The sequence below is a fragment of the Cyprinus carpio genome, chromosome B5 (genome assembly GCF_018340385.1).
Source record: "Cyprinus carpio isolate SPL01 chromosome B5, ASM1834038v1, whole genome shotgun sequence".
In the NCBI taxonomy this organism is placed as follows: domain Eukaryota; kingdom Metazoa; phylum Chordata; class Actinopteri; order Cypriniformes; family Cyprinidae; genus Cyprinus; species Cyprinus carpio.
The window spans coordinates 24,434,277-24,449,280 of record NC_056601.1 but is presented as its reverse complement, the minus strand read 5'-3'; the positions used below and the strand labels follow the sequence as shown (position 1 = coordinate 24,449,280).

The 15,004-nt window shown below is 37.0% G+C and overlaps 1 protein-coding gene across 18 annotated transcripts in view; it reads right to left on the bottom strand.

Annotated features, from left to right (window-relative positions):
- mast4 (microtubule associated serine/threonine kinase family member 4) overlaps positions 1-15,004 on the bottom strand; it is a 130,470-nt gene that overhangs the window by 4,902 nt on the left and 110,564 nt on the right. For 12 of the 18 annotated variants that reach the window (XM_042725023.1, XM_042725021.1, XM_042725024.1 and 9 more), the window contains 15 exons: positions 10,307-10,374; positions 9,961-10,052; positions 9,476-9,684; positions 8,795-8,933; positions 8,317-8,449; positions 7,861-8,026; positions 5,047-5,148; positions 4,471-4,596; positions 3,857-3,969; positions 2,967-3,088; positions 1,769-1,986; positions 1,130-1,327; positions 747-973; positions 440-562; positions 206-342 (listed from right to left, as the gene is read on the bottom strand). In XM_042725023.1, coding sequence (XP_042580957.1) covers positions 206-342; positions 440-562; positions 747-973; positions 1,130-1,327; positions 1,769-1,986; positions 2,967-3,088; positions 3,857-3,969; positions 4,471-4,596; positions 5,047-5,148; positions 7,861-8,026; positions 8,317-8,449; positions 8,795-8,933; positions 9,476-9,684; positions 9,961-10,052; positions 10,307-10,374 — 2,173 coding nt within the window. The remainder of the gene's footprint in view (positions 1-205; positions 343-439; positions 563-746; positions 974-1,129; positions 1,328-1,768; positions 1,987-2,966; positions 3,089-3,856; positions 3,970-4,470; positions 4,597-5,046; positions 5,149-7,860; positions 8,027-8,316; positions 8,450-8,794; positions 8,934-9,475; positions 9,685-9,960; positions 10,053-10,306; positions 10,375-15,004) is intronic. The other 6 variants (XM_042725022.1, XM_042725025.1, XM_042725037.1 and 3 more) reach the window with 1 other exon arrangement.

Below are 15,004 nucleotides of genomic sequence, written 5' to 3'. Positions count from 1 at the left end.
AGCAGAAAAGTACACTAATTTACCATTCTGAACAGAGTGTACATTACAAAAACAATGCAGCAACAGCTACATCTAGTGGCAGTGAAGGATCTTGCTACTGAGGTGTAGGTACTGTGTTTTATCCAAATATATGTGGATATGTACTGTATATAAACATTTGTAAAACCTAAAATAGACAAAAATAATGACATTCTTGTTTTCTTACCTTTCTTGAGTTTTCTCTTTCTTTGGCTTCTTGGTTCTTCTCACCATTTTGCTTCTGTAACTATTTCTTCTAGCTGGACCGGTTTTGATAGAAGTGTTTTCAAAAGGGGTTGTGGAAATCGCGACTTTACTTCCACTCTGCGAAAAAAAGCACATGTCACTTACAGACGTACTGTAACAAAATTAAATGGAAAACAAACTGTGTTGTGGTTGTAACATTGGTTGTTTTTTTCACCTTCAGCAATAGTTCCACCACCTCAGTGTGAAGCAGCCCATGAACGGTTTCTCCATTCACATGAGTGATCAGGTCTCCAGCCTTAAGACCAGCCTTGTGAGCAGGGCCACCATCCTCTACATTCTATTTCCAAACAATACAATATACACAGTAAATAATACATTATTCAAAAGCTTTCATCAATATCACCAATACCTATCAATATGTGTGATGCAGTAAACTGAGATATGAAAAATCTAAGTGAGAATACATTTTGTCAGCTGTTTGGGTTCTATAGTGGTGTGCTGGACAGCCCTGCCACACTTACCCAGACCATGTGATAAACTGTATAAACATCACTGTCACAGGCGTAGACCCGGATTGCTCGCAGAGTGAAGCCAAACTTCTTCCCTGAGCTGTGAATGATGATTGGCTGACGATTGACGACACCACTGAGGGAGGAGTCTCGGCTGGGGGAGGAATCTCTAGAGGATGGGTCTGATGACAGCGAGTATGGAGAAATGGGGCTTGCTAATGGTGACACACCAAAAATATCTGGGGGGAATAAATCAATAAATCAACTGACTGGCGCTGTGCAACAGCAGGTAACCATCTTTCAAAAAAAAACTGGCATGGACAATAACAAACACTTGGTCACAAAAGTAAAGATATTCCAACATATTCTTTCACATAGACATGCTGTACACTCACCTCCAGGAATCATGAGTGACAGTGCGCTGGTAGACACTGATTTTGGGACTTTGCGGACTGCACACTGTTTCTCTGTGGCTTCAGGTCTGGGAGCAGTCAGGAAGAAGGATGTATCAGAGGAGGGCTTACAGGAGCTGTCCAGACTCTCTTCTCCATCTCCCCGTGATGGCGCCTGATCCAGGTGCTCAGAGAAACTGCCTACTCAAAAAAATAAATAAAATAAATAAATAAATAAAAAGTGAGAGAGAGAACAGTTAGTTATAACAGTTATGCAACCTATAAATAATTGTAACATTTAAAATTTTAATTATTTATTTCCCTTTTAATAATTTTTAATTTTAATATTAATTAATTACTGTTTGTTTGATCACAAACAAATCACTTTTTTTTATAATTAAATGGCGGTTCTACTGTAAACTGGCAAAATCTCAAAATAAAATCAACATAAAATACAGTAAATACACTGTAAGACTCCACTGCCTATAGCACCTCATATACACCAATAGCATGTGAAAATTAATTGCATTTCTTAATGTTATATACATGAAGTCTTGAGTCTTGAGACCTCAAACACAAGTAAACATTTATTTATTTATATGGAGGACATTCGATCCCATCTCCTGTGAATCACCCCTGTACCTGAGAGAGTGGAGTTACTGATGGTGCTACAGGGTGTGGTGGGCTCAGGCTCATCCTGAGGCAACTCCCCAATACTAAAGGTCACTTTACTGGGGTCTTCCAGAACCAGGGAACCCTCGCCATCTTCCACTTCTGCAGAGATTGCAAACTTGGGAAGAAGACCGGAACATCTGCTCAAGCTGGTGCTCTCAGTGTCAGATGAATGAGAGAGAGAGGGGCTGGAGAAGGTAAACAAGGAAAAATGACATGATCTACTTGAAAAAGTCAGGTTCTACAAATTTAAGGTAGTTTTAGGAAAACAGAATCTGTTTTGTTGGTGGTCCAAAGAGGTCTACCAGCTCTAACCAGCTTTATTAAGAGTGAACTGTGAGGTTGGCCTTAAAGGGTTACTCCACTGCAAAATGAAAATTAATCACTTACCCCCATGTTGTTCCAAACTCGTAAAAGCTTTGTTTGTCTTCGGAACACAATTTAAGATATTTTGGATGAAAACCGGTAGGCTTGAGACTGTCCCATTGACTGACAAAAAAATAACAGTGTCAAGGTCCAGGAAAGTATGAAAGCATCATCAGAATAGTCCATTTGTCATCACTGATTCAACTGTAACGTTATGAAGCAACGAGAATACTTTTTGTACACAAATAAAACAAAAATAATGACTTTATTCAACATTCCTCTCCTCTGTGTCTCTCCAAATCAGCGTAGCGCCATTTTGGCAAATCTGAGCTGTAAAGATGCGGCGTATGCTCTTCTGTGTCAGCAGCGCTGCGCCGATGCATTGTTTTCTTTCAAACCAAAGAAAGAAACGTATCCTTTATTTAATGAATTAAGTCATTATTTTTGTAGTATTCTCGTCATTTCATAAAGTTACAGTTGTATCGCTGATGGCAGATGGACTATTCTGACGCGCTTTCTATACTTTCCTGGACCTTAACAGTGTAATTTACTTGGCAGTCTATGGGACAGTCTCAAGCCTACCGGTTTTCAACCAAAATATCTTAAATTGTGTTCCGAAGACAAACGAAGCTTTTACGGGTTTGGAACGACATGGGGGTAAGTGAATAATGACAAAATTTTCATTATGGGATGGAGTATCCCTTTAACCCTGCAAGCTGGTTACCAACCATATGGACCAACTTGGGCCAGTTCATGACCACAAATGTGTATATAAATGATTTTCCTGTTAAATTTAACATACATCTCAGTGAAGTCTGGAGTCCAGCTCAGTGAGTCAACAGTGAGAGGACTGTCTGTTGTCTTCTCTGCCTGTTCTCCTTTCTCTTCCAGCCGTCCTTGAGACAGATCCAGACTACTGTAAACCTACACACACACCACATACAAACAAACAGCATTTATATGCATAAAAAAAATTAGATCTTGCAGTAAACATAGGTATGTCACAACATTCAAACATGAGAATGAGATAAAGAATCCTGAAAAGCAAGAAATTCTTCTGCGGGTCACTGCTAGGTTGCTCCTAAGGTGTTCTGGGTGATTTCTAGGTGGTCGCTTACTCTCCCAAACAAATTAGTGGCAAATATGTATGAATTTGTACAATCTCATTCCACTAAGGTTTAAAACACAATTGATGATGCCTTAATTTTATATTGATAGTAATACTATTCTTAATAAATTTAAATTATTAAAATGCTAAAGAATACATATAATCAATAAATCATATTCTATCCCCGTCCTAGTTAAAAAAAACAAACAAAAAAAACAACAACAACTAAATAACAAATTAAAATCAAGCAACAACCCCATAATTACAGTATATATTTATAAAACACAGCCTTCACCAGATTCTGCAAGCAACTGATACTGCAATGCACCAAAGCTTTGCATGCCTGAGAACAAGGACGTGCACAAATATTTGTGTGTGTAATGTTTGTTCCCTGACCTACAAAAATATATCCCTCTAACAAAAGCAAATGCATGTAAATATATGAGCTGAGCCCTATGACACAGTGCTGGCCATAGTTTTCCACATTTTTATTTGAACATACACTGGTCAGGAATCTTTTCATCTGAGCCATTCTGCTCTGAATTAATTAACAGTGTGTGAGGTAAAAGACAGACACAACTCACTTTTGAGAATCGGTGTGAAGATGAGGAAAACTGCCTCAGTTCCACATTGAAATCTTCATCATTGGTATCATCCTCCTCCTCAGTTTCCAAGTGATGGTACCTATCAGATCGTGCTGAGATAGAAAAAGAAAATGTGTCACAATGTGTGGTGACATCAGTTGTCAAGATGCTCTCATGTCAGTTATTTTGAGATTCCTTTCTTCTAAGAAATTTTTAAAGGACAGTTCAACCAAAAATCAACATTCTGTCATCTAGCTTGGTCATTATACAATACATAGAAGAAAAACAGCTTGTTTACTTAAATCTATATTGTTATTACTGAATATATATAAAAAATGACAAACATTTTGACAAAGAAGTGTCCCAAGCAAAGCAAAAAAAAAAAAAAGAAAAAAGAAGACTAAGCTAGAGCAAACTGTTGACATTTCTCCAAACAAATGACAAAGATTCATATCATCAACCAACTGTGTTATACTAATATATGACTAATCTTTCAGTCTGGGAACATCTGATCCTCCCTTAAGACATAAAAACAGACATGGGCACTGGCTCTCAGCCCTGCACTGCTTGCATGGACCATGAAGGACAATGATTTCACTCCTGCTGTCACTCACTGTCAAAGTAGCTGGTGTCATCCTCAGACTCCAGCTGGGGGATGAACTCTGCCTTCTGCCTCAGCAGGCTGTTCCAGTCCAGACTGTGAAAGAACTGATGGTGCTTGACCTCATACGCCCCTCCTGCTAAAGATACATATCCAATCAAACTTCAGAAACAATGTGATAAAGCAACAAGCGGTAAATTCTATTTACTCCACTTTGTGTATTAAATATTTGTTTTTCTTTGGGGTTTTTTTGTAGTTAGGGTGAGTAGTTGTGGTTTTGTTGCATTTCACAATATTTTCACTTTATGTGATGCCAAAAACGTGATGCTGGAATCTTCTTAATATCACCAGAAATTTTATTATGTGAATAAAGTCTAAAATTTCACTGGCAAAGTGGTGATGAGTCTAAAATATTTATTTTATTTACTTAATGTATGTATGCAGGTTTTACATTGCATTTCATCTACAAATTTCATCTATTGCTATTTCAATCCTAAAATGCCTTTCTGGACAACTAGACATTCACTTAAATGTCAAAAGCAATTTTTACTCTTTTGGAGCTTGTCAAGTATTACCAAAAACTCTTTACCAGTGCCGAGGCGCTCCAGAGGGTTCTGTCTGAGCAGTAGGGTGATCAGCTCCTGAGCATCAGCTGGTGGCGCATCCTCTCCCTCCGGCCAGTTTATTTCATCTACAAGCAGCAGCAAACAGTTTCATCCTCATTAACCAAATGGAACAAAATCAATGTCTTTTCCAAAAATTATTACTTTTCATTCAAAATGAAAGCTCCTCTCTAGTTTTGTTGGGTCTTTATTGTAACACAGAACTGTTCAGTTGTGCACAGCACCAAACTAACGAATACAGAGAATATTTTTACATATGAATCAAATGTGATTATTAAAATGCATCAAAATGCCTGCTACAACATAAACAGGCATGAATAAAGGATCTTAATATTCGACTTTCACATGCATCAATTCTATGCATGGATTTCCAGTATCCAGAGGTTATTTGGCATTTTTCACTAATCAAAGAACAGGGAACTTGACACAATCAAACCACAAATGATTGCAGAGCAACAACAAAACTGAGCTTAAATCAGAAAGAAATGGGGACTTTAGCATAAAGGCCAGGGGAGTGAAATAAATGAAGAGCTGAGCTTTGTTTGTTTCCCGACTGTCTCTACAGCAACATGAGCCTCACATTTGAATCACATTAAGAAGCATGAATATGCATCCAAGCCCAGGGCAACAGCAACTCGGTGGGCTCATTAATTAAGACTCACACCTATGCTAACCCCATAACAGAAAATGAACACTAAAGGTACATATGGTAGAAGAAACATTTAGGAGCTGCAGAAACACATGGGAGTTGTTCGAAGGTTTTCTGGCTTAATGGATAATAAAAAAAATCCACACAAATATTTTGGCAATTTAAATTTTTAGGTCCAATTTAAGGACAGAGCATGTATATTCAATTGAAAACATTTTTATCATTAAAAATGTATCAATGTATTCTTCAAATGGCATTTAATACAAATAAGATCATCTCCCAAATGAATATATTACAAAAAACATAATACTTTGAACTATAATGTTAAGGGGTTGTTTTCAAATGAGGACTGAATTAGGGGGTAAACACATTTTGGCACAATCATGAGGATATTCATCACTTTACATGGCTTAACTTAATGCAATACTGCTAAAACAAGTGTCTGCGTTCTATCATTATGGTCCAAAGGACAGTCTTATTAGGTTTGCATATGCATGACCATGAAAATGTCACTACATGTAAAAATAAATCGTATGTATACTTCTCAGCGGTACTAGAAAGTAGAGTAAAATTAAAAATAAAAATAAAATAATAATATGACTAATACCAATATCGAGGCCCCTGTCAAGCTATAGAGACAGAGCGCATTTAGGCCATGCTCACACCAGGGGGGAAAGCAATCCAATGCTCTCAACTGACTTTGTATTGCGGGAAGCTGCCTACTTGTCATTTCTGACTTATAACAAAAAAACAGAACAACGCCTGAAAGCTGCTGTGTGACAAGGTGTACAGCAAACAAGCTAAAAAACCCAGAACTACGTTTTTATAATTATAGTTCTGTTTATTTGCTGTACACCTTGTCACATAGCAGCTTTTAGACATTGTTGTGTTTTTTTTTTTTTTTTTTTTTTGTTATATTTGAGTAATTTGAGGTTTGTACCTTCCCACAACACAAGGTCAATTTAGAGCATTGGATTGTGGGCGTGGTTTTCAGATTATGTTGATTTCTGTTTCAAAGTGAATAAAACATTTCTTTTGTATAATGGTACACTGAATTTAAGAATGTAAAACATGCTTGCTGGTGTTAAAGTCAAATCTGATTGCTTGATTTACAGGGTTAGTTCAGCCAAAAATGAAAATTATGTCATTAATGACTCTTTCTGTTCCTCCATTGAAAATGTATGTACGGTATACTGTCCACGTCCAGAAAGGTAATAAAAACATCATCAACATAGTCCATGGGACATCAGTGGGTCAGTTAGAATTTGTTGAAGCATCGAAAATACATTTTGGTCCAAAAATAACAAAAATTACGACTTTATTCAGCATTGTTGACGTATGACGCTGCTGATGTGTTTTCTGGCGCGCCCAATAACAAAGAACACACGTCAGCAGCGTGGTACGTCAACTGTCACAGCAGTCGCGCTCACAACAGACCCGGAAGAGAAGACAATGCTGAATAAAGTCGTAACTTTTGTTATTTTTGGACTAAAATGTATTTTCGATGCTTTAACAAATTCTAACTGACCCTCTGATGTCACATGGACTACTTTGATGATGTTTTCATTACCTTTCTGGACATGGACAGTATACCGTACATACATTTTCAATGGAGGAACAGAAAGCTCATGGACTAAATCTAAAATATCTTAAACTGTGTTATGAAGATGAACAGAGGTCTTACGGGTCTGGAACGACATGAGGGTGAGTCATTAATGACATAATTTTCATTTTTGACTGAACTAACCCTTTAAGGTAAAGGCATTATTCATATCTGTGAGAGACAGGCTATGTGGCAATGTTTAAAACTTAATGTAAGTATTTTGTTCGGCTAAATTAACATTTTATTAGACAAGTGACACTTTGCTTCTCATATAAAAACAGAATCACATTTTTATAAGACAGCAATGAATAAATCCAGAGAGATCAAAGTTTGCATAACAACAGTCGGAGGATAAGAACAGGAGACCCACATGCCTGCAGGGGTCTTTTGGTGATTCTATGAGAAACTGATATGCATTAATGAGAAGCAGAGTTGAGATTACGCAACAGAGTCTGAATCTGCTAAAGCTCTTGCTGAATGAAATTTATTGCATATTATTGCATAACAGGAATTCAGAATGTGACTGACCGCTGATGACCTGGCCGAACAGTTCTTCTGGAGTGTCTCCAAAGAATGGTACACAGCCCACCAGGAACTCATAGAGGATGATGCCCATTGCCCACCAGTCCACTGGTTTCCCATAGCCTTGCCTTAGGATTACTTCTGGAGCAATGTACTCAGGTGTCCCACACACCTGTGAAGAAAAATGTATGCAGATATAACAACCCTTAAAATCAACAAAGCTAGTCATTAGTAGGTTTAGATGCTGGTGTCTAGTCTTATCTAGCCTAAACAGCAAATTGCTTAAAAGCATGGCAATGTTAGTCCTGGATCAACATCAAACCAGCACTAACCAGGATAAACCAGAAATTTGTGCTTCTCTAAAAACCAGATTTTCAGAGCAGATATCCAACATAGAGGTTATGACAATGACTATGCAAATTCAAACGAAATATCAAGTTTCACAGAGAATTGGATCTTTACCTGTTTATCAGAGAACTCTCTAGCATCCTTCTCAATGTGACCCTCATAGAGGTTAGTGGTCATGTTCATCAGCCCCACTTTCGATAGTCCAAAGTCTGTCAGCTTGATGTGTCCCATTGAAGTGACCAACAGACTATCACAGAGCAAGAAAAAAAAAAAAGTTATATTAGAATTATCAGAGTAAAACCTTGCTTGTAAAAACAGAGCTGGTAGTGTTTTTTTTTTTTTTTTTGCCAGTTCTGGCAAATGCTCTGCATACTCTAGCTACCATAACAAAGATCTTTTTCCAAACTGAAACCCGGTCCACCAGGTGGTAGGCAGGCTTGGACCAACTAACAATACAAATCACTAGCTAGAAAGCATGTCAGATCAAATTCCATTAGCTTGGATTTTTCACAGATTGTTCACTGTTCATGTTCATTTCACTTGAATTATGTGTACTATGTGGTAGTTCACTAATCAGTCCCACACAGCTTACTTGTCTGGTTTGAGATCTCGATGGACAATTCCATAGTTGTGGAGATATTCCAGGGCTAACACAGTCTCGGCAAAGTACATTCTAGCCATGTCCACAGGGAGAGGACCCATGTTCTTCAGCAATGTAGCACAGTCCCCTCCTGTCAGTATAGGAAACATAAAAAATTAATTCTCCATAAAAAATATGAATATATTGCATGAATAAGGTAACATTCTTCATAGTAACATTACATATTTTGGCTTATTTAAGTCTCATTTATTTGTTGGTTCAAGCACTTTGTTAGTAAATTTTTTTTATTTTTTTATTTTATTTTTTTACTTTCCAAAAATACATTTCCTTTAAATTTGATTCTATAAAAAAGCAATGTGAATAATTTTATATTTTATTTATTCACTGACCAGTACATGGTTAACAGCTTATTTAAATATTTGACAAATGTGCTGATAAAAAAACCTCTAACTGGACTAAGACGTAATTGGTGGTTACAAAATGTTAACTCTAGTATCATTACTATTACCAGGTCATTGATTTTTTTAGTCTCTGGTTACCCTGCATTCCATGTCACTACTGATACAATGTTTCCATGTATGTATTTCATTACTTTTATTAGAAGTAATTGAATAATGAAACACTATTTTAAAAAGTAACATTCCTCAACACGGTAAATATGTTACAGCATACCTTCAACATACTCCATAACCATGCAAAGGTGTCTGCGAGTCTCAAAGGAGCAGTACATGCTGACCACAAAAGGGTTCTCAGCAAAAGTCAGGATGTCTCTCTCCACAAAAGCCTGCTGTATCTGGTTCCTCAGCATTAGGTTCTGCTTGTTAATCTTTTTCATGGCAAAACGCTGCTTTGTCTCTTTGTGTCTCACTAAATACACCGCACTGTGGGGGAAAAAAAAAATACAAATATTGGTTTAAATGAACAATGTATGATAATTTAATACACAGTAACCACAATATAGAGAAAACTAATTTAAAGGACTAAGCTACTGTAGGAATGAATTACTATGATTTTGCTTACTGTGCTGTATGTAATGCAAACCATTAGCACTACACAACAGAATGTGAGACAATATGCAGCATATAATGCTAAACGTTTAACCTAATAACTTGCTTCAATATTGTCACATGACCTCATTGCATGTTTTAGTAACTTACCCATAAGCCCCATTACTGATCAATTTGATCATCTCAAAGTCAAGCTCACAGGGTTTACGCCGGTGCCGCAGTGCTGCACTCAAACTGTGGGACTGGATATATAATTTTGATAATATTTTTGTTAGGAAGACTGCTTTTCTAGCAAATGAATGACATATTTCAACTTTAAAATTAATTTTATTCTAAAAATGTACATTTTCCTGTTTAATAACTTCTCTGTAGCATGCTTTAATAATCACAGTTGTTTATCTGTTTTATATTCCATACATTTCTGAATAACAATTGTGCTCTACAGTATTGTATTATTTTCTTGGTTAAACTGTTTACAAAAGTTAAAACTGCTTACACTGACAGACTCATCCGTCTCAGGAGTTTCTGCAATCCCGCTGTCGTAGCTAGTTAACTGGGCAATTTCTGCAAGACAATGACAATTAATTAGATTCTGGACTAATAAATAAATAAATAAATCTTTCAAACAAACTTAAAATAAGAAGCTAAGTATACAAACAGTGACAACTATGACCCTCTAGATTTGATTCTTGCTAAACAAAATCAGTCTATTGTTTATTTCCAAATCGTTGGACATAAAGTTTTGACTACATTTGGTCTTTCATTTATATTTACATATTTGCGAGGCTCTATGCAGATTTTTTTTGTCATTTAAAAGACCCAGAATGACTATTGTTAAAATAGTCAAAACTATCCTTCCATTGTGTTTTTATTTCTTTTTTTATTTTTTGACTGAAAGAAAACAAACAAACCAACTAACAAGTCATTTTTCCAAAAGAGTAACTTGGTAGAGCTGACTGCTGTGGTTTCTACATGAGTTAAATGGCGTGGAAATCAATGGTAAAATCTACACACATCATGAAACATTTACTTTGAAAAACTGCCACTCTGAACAAATCCAGGTGAGGCAGCTCTCAGGGGGCTCCAAAAGTAACTGATGAACAGCAGGGGGTAATGAACCAGAGGGTCATTCGGCTGCCTTGAAAGACAACTAAGCCCATCAGAAAGCCCTCACAACAGCTGCCGATCTACATTTCCAATCATCACACCAAACAATTTGGACGTTCTCCGAGGATTAGAAAGCCTTGGAGGGCTTTGTAACCAACACTGCTTTGGCAGAGATGGCAAGACAGAGGCATCAAGGTCTATGAGCATATTCTGTTCTCATTACGGATAATGATAGTCTTGAGTACAAATTCAGAGCTTTGTTACAGTATGTTGTGTCTATTCGAGGCTTTCAGATAACATTACAAGAAACAAAACTCAAAAGAAAAGATAGAAACCATTTTCTGCACCTAGGCTCCTGACCTTGAATGTATAAAATGCATCGATACATTGTAAAAGATTGTGAGCAGTAAATTTAAAGCCTTTAAATCCTTCTGATGTGTCCAACCCAATTTTATCCATATTTTTACGTGAAATTCAGGGGCAAAAAAAATAAATAAATAAATTAAAAGGTGAAATTGAAGAGATCACAAATGGGTGTGCAACAAATCAGTAGCATTTACATTTAGTCATTTTGCACATGCTTTTATCCAAAGTGACTTACAATTGGGGAAGACAAAGCGATTCTTCTTAAAGAGGCAAACAGACACAGGAAGTGCTCATAATACCAAGTTTCAGGCATTTGTTCAAATAAGTACCAAGCTAGAAAGGGAAGGAATAAATAAAGATAAATATATATATATATATATATATATATATATATATATATATATATATATATATATATATATATATATATATATATATATATATATTTAGTATGAAGTCAAGTAGCATTGAAATAGATGAGTTTTGAGTTGTCGCTTGAAAATTGTCAGGAATTCAGCATCCTGGATAGGGGTGGGAAGATCATTCCACCAGCCAGGAATGGTGAACGAGAATGTTCTGGAAAGTGATTTTGAGCCTCTCTGTGATGGTACCACGAGGCATCGCTCACTAGCAGATCTCAGACTTCTGGAGGGGATGTAGATTCATCGTAGTGAGTAGAAGTAGGCGGGTGCTGAGCCTATGGCTGTTCTATATGCAAGCATCAGTGTCTTGAACTTGATGCGAGCTGCAACCGGTAGCCAGTGCAAGGAGATAAAAAGAGGTGTAACATGGGCTCTTTTGGGCTCTGAATCATTTGTAGAGGTTTGATTGTGCTTGATGGAAGTCCAGCCAGAAGAGCATTGCAGTAGTCCAGCCTAGAAATGACAAGGGCCTGGACAAGAAGTTGTGCAGCATGCTCCGTTAGAAAGGGCCTGATCTTTCTGATGTTGTGCAATGCAAAACTGCAAGATTGAGCAGTCTTTGCAATGTGGTCTTTGAAGGTCAGCTGGTCATCAAAGACTACACCAAGATTTCTGACTGAAGTTGATGGGGTAATTGTAGAAGAACCTAGCTGGATGGTGAAATCATGCTGTAGAGTTGGAGTGGCAGGGAAGACAAGAAGCTCAGTCTTTGCGAGGTTGAGCTGTAGGTGATGTTCTTTCATCCATACCGAGATGTCTACCAGGCAGCCTGAGATCCACGCAGCTACCGTTGGATCATCTGGTTGAAATGAGTAGCTCCTTTAAATAATTGTGATACAGTGTATAATTTTGTAATACAACAAAAAGTTGCTGAAAATGTGTACAGAATTTTAGTAATATTTATCAATATTTTCACAGACTTTTTTTTGTTTTATTTTACGAACCACAAAAATCAAATCTCCAGTTATGATTTCCATGACTGACTGACAACATGCGTCTACTAACAGTCAAGTCAAATCAAGTCAAATCAAGTCATATTATATGATATATCTATATACTACCAGTCAAAAGTTTTTTAAACAGTAGGATTTTTTTATGTTTTTAAAGAAGTCTCTTGTGCTCAACAAGCCTGCATTTATTTGCATTATCCAAAATACAGCAAAACAGTAACATGAAATATTTTTAGTATCTAGAATATATTTTAAAATGTAATTTATTCCTGTGATTTTTATCATCATTCCAGTCACATGATACTTCGATATCATTCTAATATTCAGATGTTCTGCTCAAAAAACATGTATTAATATTATTATTATTATTGTTGTTGTTGTTGAATTTTTTCAGGCTTCTATAATGAATGTAAAGTTGAGAAGAACAGTATTTACCTGAAATAGAAATCTTTTGTAACATTATAAATGTCTTTATCATCACTTTTGATCAATTTAAAGCATCCTTGCTAAATAAAAGTATTATTACATACTTTTAAATACAGTTATTTTAAATAGTAAAAATATTTCACATTATTATTGCTCTTGCTGTGTTTTGGATCAAATAAATACAGTCTTAGTGAGCAGACGTGAATTCGTAAAAAAATCATTAAAAATTTTACTGGTCAAAAACTTCTGACTGGTAGTGTATATATTTATTTATATATCAGGAGCGTTCTGTCCGTATAAGCTGTGAATGCTCCGCAAACTCAAGCCATTTGAGAGAATGGGATCACAGAATGGCTAATTAATATAAACATGATTATAAATTGATTTGCTGTCACTTGAGCTTACAAAATAAAATGGTGGGAATAAGTATGTAAAATTATTTATTTGCAAAACGAAAGTCATTTTTCTGTAAATCTGTGTCAATTATGGAAGCAACCAGGCAAGAGGATTTACAGCAGTTTTGGTGCTTCCACTCTATTGCTATTACTCATGATTTTTGCATCTTCATTAGTGCTGGCATGCTGATGATTCTTATGCGTGAGGTAAGCTGTCAATGAATTGCTCGCCCAAGCAGCAGCCGCTCACTGCAGAACACAAGATCCAGAGGGCGTGGTTGGATCCACATCTATGTGGTGGAGATGGGTAGGTTTAGGGATCAGGGGGTGGAGACGGGTAGGCTTAGAGATATGTAAGGAGGGAGGGGTTGGATCTGGATCCAACCTCGCCCCCTGGATCTTGTGTTCTACAGTGAGGACCATCTCCATTATAAGTGGAAAAATAAGCTGTTGTCTGCCAAAAAAGAAAAGAAAAAAAGAACAAAAACATTGTAACGGTATATGGTCCTACTTTCATAGGCAAAGCTACTTTTAAAAAATGTATCTTACATTTTTGGCATGGATAATATACAGGTCCTTCTCAAAAAATTAGCATATTGTGAAAAAGTACATTATTTTCCATAATGTAATGATAAAAATTAAACTTTCATATATTTTAGATTCATTGCACACCAACTGAAATATTTCAGGTCTTTTATTGTTTTAATACTGATTTTGGCATACAGCTCATGAAAACCCAAAATTTCCTATCTCAAAAATTAGCATATCATGAAAAGGTTCTCTAAACAAGCTATTAACCTAATCATCTGAATCAACTAATTAACTCTAAACACCTGCAAAAGATTCCTGAGGCTTTTTAAAAACTCCCAGCCTGGTTCATTACTCAAAACCGCAATCATGGGTAAGAGGTTAACCCAGAAGGCCATCATTGACACCCTCAAGCGAGAGGGTAAGACACAGAAAGAAATTTCTGAATGAATAGGCTGTTCTGTATCAAGGCACCTCAGTGGGAAGTCTGTGGGGAGGAAAAAGTGTGGCAAAAAACGCTGCACAACGAGAAGAGGTGACCGGACCCTGAGGAAGATTGTGGAGAAGGACCGATTCCAGACCTTGGGGGACCTGCGGAAGCAGTGGACTGAGTCTGGAGTAGAAACATCCAGAGCCACCGTGCACAGGCGTGTGCTTTTGAACCAGAAACAGCGGCAGAAGCGCCTGACCTGGGCTACAGAGAAGCAGCACTGGACTGTTGCTCAGTGGTCCAAAGTACTTTTTTCGGATGAAAGCAAATTTTGCATGTCATTCGGAAATCAAGGTGCCAGAGTCTGGAGGAAGACTGGGGGAGAAGGAAATGGGCCAAAATGCCTGAAGTCCAGTGTCAAGTACCCACAGTCAGTGATGGTCTGGGGTGCCATGTGAGCTGCTGGTGTTGGTCCACTGTGTTTTATCAAGGGCAGGGTCAATGCAGCTAGCTATCAGGAGATTTTGGAGCACTTCATGCTTCCATCTGCTGAAAAGCTTTATGGAGATG